We start from the raw sequence: 12,713 nt of genomic DNA, 5'->3' as shown, positions 1-12,713 counted from the left end.
AGTTAAAGAATGAGAAGATTGGAAGAACAGGGGATATGTCCAGAGAAGGTGATAATGGAATTGATGATTTCCATGGTGGAACAGTTTTTGGTAATGAGAAGATTCTTCATTACACTGGAGTGGAGGTGAAGTACATTGACATATTTTAGTTTAGAAAGTCAAAAGAAAGGTTGCCTCATCAATACATAAGTCATTTCAAATGACAGCAAGAATTAAGATACAGAGAAAGGTGTCAGTGTTTACAGCTGGCAGACTGACCAGGAAGTTAGTAGGTGATGGAGAGTAGATGTCATTAGGCCCAAAAGACCAGATCTTTTAAAGTATGAAGATAGAGTAGAGTAGTGGCCTACAGTGCGCAATGCAGAATTGAAATAGTGTTCTGTTTGTCCCCTTCCTGCCTCTATCCATATTCCACTCCCACCCCTTGCAAAGTCTGGAAATTAAGGAGGATGGGAAAATAAGCAGATTCATTCAAGAATTTTATAAGGAAACCTTTATTTTAATTGAGGCAAAGAAATGGAGGCAGTTATTTTTAAAGATGTTAAAGATGCCAAGGAGTTAATGGTAAAATAGAGGCTGTAAGGCAACAAGGAGAGACTGTGTGGAGAAGGTTAGCAGAGGCATTTACTTGAGGGCCATGTGAGAGAATTAGTATTAGAATTTCTTAATCTCTTGATGGTAGTGAACTTGTCATGAAAGATGACTTCTAAAAGTCCCCTTGCAGTTTTGAAAATTTTCTTAAAACGTTTGTATCCTCTCTGAGTATATTGTAAACTTTTAAGATCCTGAAGAGATGTCTCTATTTGCGACCTTAAGCTAGAATTCCATATGTCAGTTTACTGGGAGAGCTTCAGGATGGCAACGTATCCAACAAACCTGGTGGTGCTCAGTAGGTCAGCAGTAAGACTGTATAATCTCTTAATCATTGGCCATTATAATGGTCATCTCAGGGGTTCCAGGGTACTTTAGGTACTGTTCTGTATTTTAGTAATGATTGATTCATGTACTAGTCTTCCTGTTTATATACTACTGTTGCATTTAAGTTAGTGGCAGTATTATTGTATTTGTTTCCTAAATTGCTGTAATAGACTACTACAGACTGGGTTGCTTAAAACAGAAGTATATTCTCTTAACAATTCTGGAGATGAGAAGTTCTAAGTCAAGCTTCAGAAGGACTGATTCCTCCCGGAAACTTTAAGGGACAATCTCTTTCATGTCTCTCTTAGAATTTCCGATGGCATTTGGTTTGTGGCAGTGCAACTACTATCTCTGTTCCGGTCTTCAGGTGGCCTTCCCCTGTGTGTGTCTTAAATCTCCTCCTTTTTACCTATAAGGACTCCAGTCTTTTAATTTAATGACCACCTTAAATTCAAGATGAATTCATCTTGAGAGCTTTTACTTAGATCTACAAAGACCCTATTTTCAAATAAGATCACATTCAAAGGTAATAGGAATTCGGACTCGAACATATCTTTTAGGAGATCTCTGCTTAACCTATTGTGGGTATCTAATACCTTTTCATTTGATTAGGGTAGAGTGATCCTAGCCAGTTTTTTATGGATTGGTTTTTAGTATTGTTTTGCTGTTCTCCTTAGTAAATATTTCCTAAATATTCTATTGAGATTTGAATGAGACTTTCATGTATAACCGTTATGTTTATAAATCCTTCAGTTTAAAGTATTTCAGCAGGGAGGAAAGAGGTAAAGCTTTTTTGCCTCATCCACATGTTAGGTTAGAGATATTTCATTTATTAGAAGTTTTTATAGGAGTGAATCTTTAGTCTCTTTAGATTGTTTCTGGGTAGAAAAATTTTTTTTCGAGAAATTTCTTTAACATACCATCATCAATAGCTCTTGTATAACAAAAATAGTTTTCAGACTCCCCACCTTGATGAATAAGGAATAGTCATTTATCCCTTGATTTTGTAATATATAGTACTCAAATTTTATGTTATAACCCCTGTTTTTGTATTTTCTTCTAGAAATGTTGTATTTGCAAGAAAACTGGTGCTTCAATTGGATGTGTTGCACCCCGATGTAAACGAAGTTATCATTTCCCATGTGGACTTCAGAGAGAATGTATTTTCCAGTTCACTGGCAATTTTGCGTGAGTAAATTAAACTGTTGAATGTGAAAGATAAATGTTAAAGAAGAAAATGGATATGAACCTCCAAATTATATAATTCCTTTGTGAAATTTCTTTTCAAAGCTGCACTGAGTTTATACATTGAAGATATGTATACACTATATATATGTGTGTGTGTATGTGTATATTAGAATAATTTCTCCACACTTCCTTTATGATTATTTCTATCTGCAAAGTCTTGAGAATTGCACTATCTGTAGTGGGCTTGATGATTAACATTCACCTCTAGCTTTCAGCTCTAGAATATAAGATGGAACTGTTAATTTATACATATTCAGTGAAGATTTCCACCTTACATAATTCTAGACTTTATGTTACTCTTTAGATTTAATAGTCCATTTTTCTTTCATAGGGCCATATATGTTTCTCATTGAATAAATTGAAAGCATGTGAATTTGATGGAGTCGAAAAAATAAGTATTATGCCCTGGGATGCCACTAAAAATATTTGCTTTTTGAGTCTAAACATCAAGATTTTATGGGTATTGGGTTTTGGTATCATGAGTGTTCTATTTATTTTAGTGTCTGTGCTCTTGACGTTTTTAATGGATTGTTATCATATATGAAAACTGCAGTTTAGGAAAATCAAATGGACATAAACTTAGTTGGTTAGAAATAAGTTATTATTTGCTTTTTATTTGTCATATGTTTAAAACATTATTTTTAAGTTTCTTCCTTTGATTTTTGTGCAAGGTTGAATAAAATGGTCTACTCTGTTGCTTAAAGTATTACATAGGATTCTCAGCATAATATTAGTTACTGAAATTCTGTGAGGTAAGTCTCAACACCAAAAGATTCATCTTCAAAATCCACCTCTCCTTGGTTATGATTATGAGACTTTATGGTATCATTATTCTGGTCTATTGTAGGTTAATTATGAAAGAGACAGATGAATGGATTTTCTCTTATAAATATTAATTGTATTGTGCTTTATAATTTATTAGATGTTTTTAAATAATTTATCTTTTTAGGTCATTTTGTTGGAACCATCGACCTGTTCAAATGATTACATCTAATAATTATGGAGACTCCTTACCATGTACCATTTGCTTAGAGTTTATTGATCCTATTCCAACTTATAGCATATTACGAAGTCCTTGTTGTAAGAATGCTTGGTTTCATAGAGACTGTTTACAGGTAAGATGTTTTGTAAGCTTTTTTCTTACACAAAGTTTGTAGGGCTTGCTAATTTGAATTTTCTTTTTTTCTTTTTCCTTTTTCTGGCTGCACCTGTGGCACATGGAAGTTCCCAGCCTAGGGGTCGAATTGGAGCTGCAACTGCTGGCCTACGTCCAGCAATGCTGGATACAAGCCATATCTGCAGCCTACACCACAGCTTGTGGCAACACTGAATCCTTAACCCACTCAACTAGGCCAGGGATTGAACCTACCATCCTCAGGGACACTATGTTGGGTTCTTTTTTTTTTTTCTTTTCTTTTCTTTCTTTTGCTTTTCAGGGCCTTACCTGTGGCATATGGAAGTTCTGGGCTAGGGGTCTCAAACCAGAGCTGCAGCTGCCGGCGTACACCACAGCCACAGCAACAGGAGATCTGAGCTCTGTTCTTTTTTTTTTTTTTGTCTTTTTTTTTGCTATTTCTTGGGCCGCTCCTGCGGCATATGGAGGTTCCCAGGCTAGGGGTCTAATCGGAGCTGTAGCCACCAGCCTACCCCAGAGTCACAGCAACGCAGGATCCGAGCCGCGTCTGCAACCTACACCACAGCTCACGGCAACACTGGATCATTAACCCACTGAGCAAGACGGCCAGGGACCGAACCCGCAACCTCATGGTTCCTAGTCTAATTCGTTAACCACTGCACCACGACAGGAACTTCTGAGGTCTGTTCTTAACTTACACCACAGGTCATGGCAACAGTGGATCCTTAACCCACTGATCGAGGCCATTGATCAAAACCCACAATCCCATGGGCACTAGTTGGGTTCATTACCATTGAGCTACAACAAGAACTCCCCTATGTTGGGTTCTTAACCCACTGAACAACAACAGGAACTCCTGATTTGAATTTTGATTCAGAAAAAATTGGCATGTGTTATTTAGCTTTTACTCTTTATAACTTTTTAAAGCAGCTTTATTGAATCAAATTTTGCATGCAAAATTCACCATACTAATTCTAATTGGAGCTGTAGCCACCGGCCTATGCCAGAGCCACAGCAACGCGGGATCCGAGCTGCGTCTGCAACCTACACCACAGCTCACGGCAATGCCAGATCGTTAACCCACTGAGCAAGGGCAGGGGCTGAACCCACAACCTCACGGTTCCTAGTTGGATTCGTTAACCACTGCGCCACAACGGGAACTCCGAATTTTATTTTTTTTTAAGAGCCTCTTTTTAAAAACTATGCTAAATACTTTTTCCTAACTTTTTGTCAGTGGATGGATTACTGAAATTAATATTAGTTATTTGAGGGAGTTCCCTGGTAGCTGAGTGGGTTAAGGATCTGGTGTTGTTACTACTGTGGCTGGGCTTGCTGCTGTGGCATGGGTTTGATCCTTGGCCTGGGAACTTGAATGTTATGGGCACAGCCAAAAAAAAAAGTCCCTTGAGAGCCACATTGTATGTGAAAACTGATGGCAAGTTTTTAAGTAAATGAACTATCATAAAACACAGCATTAACCAATTTACTGTATCTTTGATGCAGAAGATAATTTAAAATTTAAGAAGATCCCAGTTATTAATAACATCCAGTATGTAGTATTATATAATGTGTGAAAGTGCCAATTGATAGACAGTTATAGTTAATAGAATGCCAAATATGAAAGGATTAACTTAAATTTATGCTGTTATTTAAAGCTTGGGTTTTATTATTGTTTAATAAAATGAAATGCTAGTGATTACAAATTATCTACAAAAGTTTTTAAATTAAGAGATATAAAGTCTTTCATATTTCGCAGTTCCTGTTTTGGCTCAGTGGTAATGAACCTGACTAGTAGCCATGAGGACGTGGGTTTGATAACCTGGCCTCGCTCAGTGGGTTAGGGATCTAGCGTTGCTATGAGCTGCTGTATAGGTCTCAAATGGAGTTCAGATCCTACATTGCTATAGCTGTGGTGTTGGCTAATAGCTGTAGCTCTGATTCAACCCCTAGCCTAGAAACTTCCATATGCCATGACTGCAGCCCTGCAAAAGCAAAATTAAATTATTTAATTAAATAAAAAGGTTTTATTAAAAAGTCTCATAATTCAATAAAATCTTAAGAGTAGTATAGTAGTCAAAAATTACTAAAGCTTTATTGAATACTTTCTATTTTTTTATATGAGCCTTATATTGTTATTTTTAGGAATATTTAGTTAAAAGGGGCAGGATAGAGCCTAATTTCTTGGGTAACTATTAGAAATTCTGTTAATTTTCACAAACAAGTGTTTGTAAAAGGATCTGGAGAGTGCAGTTCATAAAGATCATGAAGTGCTATCTTTACCTATTGAGGAAGAAGTTCACATTATATGAGAATCTTTAAAAAGTAATTTATCTTAATTAAGGGCTTGTATTTGAATAAATGTAATTGCTGCCAAATGTATCACATTGTAAACTTTGTAGCACTATGTTATTTTTCAAGACAAATAAGATTTGCCTCATTATGCATTAATAAACAGAGAAAGTTTCTCAGACTTTGACCTAGTATTCATAGGACTTTTAGTGAACACCAAAAGAAAACTACTTTTGATTGAAATTCCGGCATTGCCGTGATTTAAAAAAAAAAAAGTGTCTGAAGTGAAATTACATAGGATATAAGGCAGAGGGCAGCAACAAAAAGGGATAAACAAAAAATATTAAGTAGACATGATGACTTAGGGAATGATTTGTGGACGGTGAAGAAAGATCTGAATAAAGAGGAATCCAGGTTCAAACAACTAGTAGGTGGCACACACAACAGGTGAGCGGAAAGCAGCAACAAGGTACTGAAATCTCTGAACCTAAAGGATCTTTGAACAACTGTACACAGATACCAAGATCTTATTAAGTATAGGATATGATATAAGGAAATGTCTAGTATGTAGGAAAAAAAAAAACAGCATAGGACATATGAAAGATACCAACAAGACAATAGCAATGATGGGGAAATTCATCCTGCATAAGAATTCTCCACATACGCAGAATAAAAAGTAATGCTCTGAACACAGGGGTGCATGTATCTTTTTCAGTGAAAGTTTTGTCCAGATAGATGCCTAGGAGTGGGATTGCTGGGTCATATGGTAGTTCTGTATTTAGTTTTCTGAGGTACCTCCATACTGTTTTCCGTGGTAGTTGTACCAATTTACATTCCCACTAACAGTGAAGGAGGATTCCCTTTTCTTCACATCTTCTCCAGCATTTGTTGTTTTTTGATTTGTTAATGATGGCCACTCTATTAAGTGTAAGGTGGAATCTTGTGGTTTTGGTTTATTTTTCTCTAATGATTAGTGATGTTGAGCATTTTTTCATGTGCCTAGTGGCCATCTGTATGTCTTCTTTGGAGAAATGTCTATTTACATTGTCTGCCCATTTTTTGATTGGGTTTTGTTTTTTTTTTTTTTTTTTTTTTTTTTGCTGTTTAGTGATGTGAATTTTTGTATATTTTGGAGATTGAACCTTTGTTGGTTGAGTCATTTGCAAACATTTTCTCTCTTCTGTGGGTTTTCTTTGTTTTTTTTTAAATGGTTTCCTTTGCTGTGCAGAAGCTTTTGAGTTAAATTAGGTCCCATTGGTTTATTTGTGTCTTTATTGTCTTTGTTCTAGGAGATGGGTCAAACGAGATGTTGCTCTTATGTTAACTCTTAACTCTTATGTTAAAGAGTGTTCTGCCTATGTTTTCCTCTAGGAGTTTTATAGTATCTGGCCATACTTTTAGGTCTTTAATCCATTTTGAGTTTGTTTTTGTATATGGTGTTAGAAAATGTTCAAATTTCATTCTCTTACATGCTGTTGTCCAGTTTTCCCAGCACCATTTATTGAAGAGATATCTTTCTTCCACTGTGTGTTCTTGCCTCCTTTGTCTTAGATTAGTTGACCATAGGTGCTTGGGTTTATTTCTGGGCTTTGTATCCTGTTCCACTAATCTATATTTCTGTTTTTGTGCCAGTACCATACTGTTCTGACAACTGTAGCTTTGTAGTAGGGTCTGAATTCAGGAAGCCTGATTCCTCCAGTTCTGTTTCTTCTTTTCACTATTTCTTTGGCTATTTGAGGTCTTTTGTGTTTCCATACAAATTTTAAAATATTTTTTTCTAGTTCTGTAAAGAATGTCAATCATAGTTTGGCAGGGATTGCATTGAATCTGTAGATTGCCTTAGGTGGTGTTATCATTTTGACTATATTGATTCTTCCAATCCAGGAACATGTTGTATTTTTCCATCTGTTTGTGTCTTTGATTTCTTTCATCAGTGTCTTACAGTTTTCAGAGTATAGGTCTTTTGTCTCTTTAGGTAGGTTTATTCCTAGGTATTATGTTATTTTTGATGCAGTGGTAAATGGGATGGTTTCCCTAATTTCTCTTTCTGATCTTTCATTGTTAGAATATAGAAATGCAGTTGGTTTCTGTGTATTAATTTTGTATCCTACGACTTTACCAAATTCATTGGTGAGCTATAATAGTTTTCTGATAGTGTCTTTAGGATTTTCTAGGTATAGTATCATGTCATCCACAGCAGTGATAGTTTTACTTCTTCTTTTCCAATTTGGATTCCTTTTATTTCTTTTTCTTCTCTGATTGCCATAGCTAGGACTTCCAAAACTATGTTGAATAACATTGGTGAAAGAGGACAACTTTGTCTTGTTCCTAATTTTAGTGGAAATGCTTTCAGTTTTTCACTGTTGAGAATGATGTGAGCTGTGGGTTTGTCATAAACAGCAGTTATTATATTGAGGTAGTTCCCCTCTATACTCACTCTCTGGAGAGTTTTTACTGGGAATAGCTGTTGAGCTTTGTCAAACACTTTTTCTGCATCCATTGACAATATGGTTTTTATTTTTCAGTTTGTTGATGTGATGTATCATATTGATAACTTTGTGGATTTTGAAGAATCCTTGCATCCCTGGGATTAATCCTACTTGATAATGGTGTATGATCTTTTTAATGTATATTTGTATGCCATTTGCTAATATTTTGTTTGAGGATTTTTGCATCTATTTTCATCAGTGATATTGGCCTGTAATTTTTTGTGGTATCTTTGTCTGGTTTTGGTGTCAGGATAATGGTGGCTTCATAGTGAGTTTGGGAGTGTTCATTCCTCTGCAGTTTTTTGGAAAAGTTTCAGAAGAGGTGTTACCTCTTCTCTGAATGATTGGTGGAACTCAGCTGAGAAGCCTTCAGGTCCTAGACTTTTGTATTTTGGAAGTTTTTTAATCATATTTTCAATTTCAGTACTTGTGATTGGTCTATTCATATTTTGTATTTCTTCTGGTTCAGTCTTGGTTAGGTTGTAAGCATCTGTCCATTTCTTCTAGGTTGTCCATTTGATTGGCATACAGTTGCTCATAGTGGTCTCTCATGATCCTTTGTGTTTTTTTCAATGTCAGGTGTAACTTCTCCTTTTTCATTTCTAATTTTATTGATTTGAACCCTTTTTTTCTTGATGAGTCTGGCTAAAGGTTTATCCATTTCATTGATCTTTTCAGAGAACCAACTTTTGGTTTCATTGATCTTCTCAATTGTTTTGTCTCTATGTTATTGATTTCTGCTCTAATCTTTTATAATTTCTTTCTTTCTACTAATTTTGGGCTTTGTCTCTTCTTCCTTCACTAGATGTTTAAGGTGTAAGGCTTGGTTATTTATTTCATTTTTTTTTTTTTTCTTCTTTCCTGAGATGAGATTCTGTTGCTATAAACTTCCCTCTCAGAACTGTTTTTGCTCTGTCCCATAGGTTTTGGGTTGTATCTTCACTGTCATTTGTCTCTATGTATCTTTTAATTTTCTCTTTGATTTCTTCAGTGATCCATTGGTTGTTTAGTAGCATATTGTTTAGCTTCCAGGAGTTTGTGGGTTTTTTGCTGTTTTTTTTCATGTAGTTGATTTCTAGTGTCATAGCATTGTGATCAGAGAAAATGCTTGAAGTAATTTCAATGTTTTAAAATTTACCAAGGCTTGGAGTTCCCGTCATGGCGCAGTGGTTAACAAATCCGACTAGGAACCATGAGGTTGCGGGTTTGGTCCCTGCCCTTGCTCAGTGGGTTAATGATCCAGCATTGCCGTGAGCTGTGGTGTAGGTTGCAGACGCGGCTCGGATCCCGCGTTGCTGTGGCTCTGGCGTAGGCTGGTGGCTACAACTTCGATTAGACCCCTAGCCTGGGAACCTCCATATGCCGCGGGAGCGGCCCAAGAAATAGCAAAAAGACAAAAAAAAAAAAAAAAAAATTACCAAGGCTTAATCTGTATATGGCCCAAGACATGATTTATACTGGAGAATGTTCCGTGTGCACTTGAGAAGTATATTCTGCTGCCTTTGGGGTGAAAAGTTCTATAGATATCAGTTAACTCTGTTTGGTCTAGTGTATCATTCAAGGCCTCTGTTTCCTTTTGACTTTCTGTCTGGATAATTTATCCATTGCTGTAAGTGGGGTGTTAAGGTCCCCCACTATTATTGTACTGCTGATAATTTTCCCTATTATGTCTGTTAGTAGTTGCCTTATATGTTGAGCTGCTCTTGTGTTGGTGCATATACAACTGTTATTTCTTCATATACAGTTGTTATTTCTTCTTGTATTGATCCTTTAATCATTGTGTAATGTCCTTCATTGTCTTTTGTGACCTTTCTTTTATAATCTGTTTTGTCTGGTATAAGTATTGCTACCCCTGCTTTTCTGTAATTTCCATTTGCATGTGATATTTTCTTCCATTCCCACTTTAAGTTTGTATATGTCCTTATATCTGAAGTGAGACTGCTATAGACAGCATATATATGGGTCTTGTTTTTTAATCCATTTAGCCAGGCTTTGTCTTTTTGTTGGAGTACTTAATCCATTTATCTTCAGTGTAATTATGGATAAGTATTCCTTGCTGTCATTTACTTAATTTTTTTTTGGATTGCTATTTTGGGTCTTTTTTCTTCCCTTCCTCTTTTTGTTGTCTTCTCTTGTGATTTGCTGACCATCTTGATTGTTATGTCTGGCTTGCATTTTCTTTTTTATGTGTGCGACCATTATGGTTATTTTATTTGTGGTTCTTATTATATTTTGATATATCCATCTATATGTGTGCAGAATTGTTTCTGCTTACTGGTCTCTTAATTTCAAATGCGTTTTCAGTGTTCTGCATTTGTCCTCTCCTTATGCTTGCTAGTTTAGATATATTTGTCATTGGGTGATTTCCTGCTTTTATATTATCTTTGCCTTTACCAGTGAGCTTTGTCATTTGTAATATTGTTTCTTTTTTTTTTTTTTTTTTTTTTTTTGGTCTTTTTGTCTTTTGTTGTTGTTGTTGTTGCTATTTCTTGGGCCGCTCCTGCGGCATATGGAGGTTCCCAGGCTAGGGGCTGAATCGGAGCTGTAGCCACCGGCCTACGCCAGAGCCACAGCAACGCGGGATCCGAGCCGCGTCTGCAACCTACACCACAGCTCACGGCAACGCCGGATCGTTAACCCACTGAGCAAGGGCAGGGACCGAACCCGCAACCTCATGGTTCCTAGTCGGATTCGTTAACCACTGCGCCACGACGGGAACTCCTGTAATATTGTTTCTAATTGTGGCTTTTCCTTTTCTTCTGGGAGACATTCCTTTAGTAGTTGATGTGGTTTGGAGGTGCTGAATTCTCTTATCTTTTGCTTGTCTGTAAAGCTTTTGGTCTGTCCATCGAATCTGAATTAGAGCTTTGCTGGGTAGAGTATTCTTGGTTCTAGGTTCCTCCTCTTCATTACCTCAAGTATATTTCACTACTCCCTTCTGGGTTGTAGAGTTTCTGCTGAAAGATCAGCTGTTATCGTTATGGAGATTTCCCTATATGTGATTTTGTTGCTTTTCCCTTGTGCCTTTTAATATTTTTTTCTTTGAACTTAATTTTTGTCAGTTTGATTAGCATGTGTCTTGCTGTTTCTTCTTGGATTTATTTTCTGTGGAATTCTCTGTGCTTCTTCCACTTGAGTGAGTATTTCCTTTCCCCATATTTGGGAAATTTTTGGTTATAATCTCTTCAGATATATTCTGTGCCGCTCTCTCTCTCCCTCTGGAACCTCTATGATGTGAATGTTGGTACATTTAATGTTATCCCAGAACTCTCTTAGACTCTCCTCAGTTTATTTCATTTTTTCTTTATTCTCTTCTGTAGCAGTGTTCCACCACTCTGTATTCCACCTCCCTTATTCATTCTTCTGCCTCCTTTAACTTGCTTTTGGTTCCTTCTAGATTATTTTTCATCTCAGCTATTGTGCTATGCATCTTGCTCTTTAAATTCTCTAGCTCTTTGTTAAACTTTTTTTTTTAAGTTCTCCATAGGTGTCTCCATTCTTTTTCCAAGATCTTGGTTCATCTTTACTATCATCACTCGGAATTCATTTCAGGTAAATTGCCTGTGTCCTTATCATTTAGTGGTTTTGGTGTGCTTTTGTCTTGTTCCTTTGTCTGAAAACTGCCGCTTTGTCATCTTATAGTGTCTGCCGTTCTTTTTATCATCCCCTTGGCAGTTGGTATGTAGATGTCAAAGCAGGTGTCCAGCCCTGGAGGTCTCAGGATGGTAGTGGTTCGTGTGTACCCAGAGCATGTGTTGTCAGCAGTGGTCTCACACTTCTCCTGTAGCTGGGTGGCTGCTAGGGATAGGGTCTGTGAGGAAGGTGACAGTGATTCTCTATTCATAGGATTGCTTTTGTAGCCTGTAGGGGCAGCAGTGTCTTTTGCAGCTCCTCCTGCTAGCAGGCAGTTTCCAGAGCTATTTTTCTTAACTTGCAATGTCAGCAGTTTCTCCTGCCACCCCTCCCTTTCCTGGGAAGACTCTAGGGACTGTTCCCTGTAGGTATAGGAGCAGGTGCCGCTCTTCTGCCAGCACTCTCCTTGCTTGGCCACTCTAGGGATCTCTCTCTCTAAAGATCCAGGGGCAGGGGAGCTTCACCCTAATTGTTGCTAAAAGGCTCTCTCTGTAGCTTCAGGATGTGTTTCTGGTGGTCCCTTCCCTTGCCTTCCTGCTGGTAGGAATACTCTCTGTAGCTGCTGCAGATCAGAATGTGGGTTAATGGGACTCCTTCAGCTCCCTTGGTTTGGAACAAGTGCCACTGACTTGGGCCTTTGCAGGGCCACTGGCAGGGGCCCTGCATCTTGTGCTTTTCTCCAGTTGGCCAACCCACAGCTCCTATCAGGGAGGGAGCACTGGTGGCCTTCCTACAGGAATGGGCACTGCCACTGGCAGCTCTTCTGGTCCTGGCTGGGTGCCGTTGGTGTGAGCCTCTGCAGATTCTCTGGGCAGAGCCAAGATGCCTGTGTTTTCCCTGTTCAAACAGATTAGTACTCTCACAGTGAATGGGCGCTGCTGCCAGCAGCTCTTCTGGTGCCGATTGGGTGCCACTGGCATGAGCCTCTGCAGATTCTCTAGGCAGAGCCAAGGCACCTGTGTTTGCCCTGATCTCTCAGGGGATAGGTGCTGCTGCTGGCA

At 37.8% G+C, this 12,713-nt stretch overlaps 1 protein-coding gene across 4 annotated transcripts in view; it reads left to right on the top strand.

Moving 5' to 3' along the window:
• G2E3 (G2/M-phase specific E3 ubiquitin protein ligase) overlaps positions 1-12,713 on the top strand; it is a 63,992-nt gene that overhangs the window by 24,438 nt on the left and 26,841 nt on the right. For all 4 annotated transcript variants that reach the window (XR_014810665.1, XR_014810664.1, XM_001927793.7 and 1 more), the window contains 2 exons: positions 1,982-2,106; positions 3,116-3,281. Coding sequence is in view for 2 of the 4 variants with exons in the window: in XM_001927793.7 (XP_001927828.4) it covers positions 1,982-2,106; positions 3,116-3,281 (291 nt within the window). In the remaining 2 variants the exon portion in view is untranslated. The remainder of the gene's footprint in view (positions 1-1,981; positions 2,107-3,115; positions 3,282-12,713) is intronic.

This window comes from Sus scrofa, chromosome 7, assembly GCF_054392235.1.
Source record: "Sus scrofa isolate SSC_HxYL_T2T_F1_AM1 chromosome 7, Sscrofa_HxYL_maternal_Yorkshire_Landrace_v2.0, whole genome shotgun sequence".
NCBI lineage: Eukaryota > Metazoa > Chordata > Mammalia > Artiodactyla > Suidae > Sus > Sus scrofa.
Note: the sequence above shows the minus strand (reverse complement) of the source record. Positions and strands in the feature narration are given on the sequence as shown.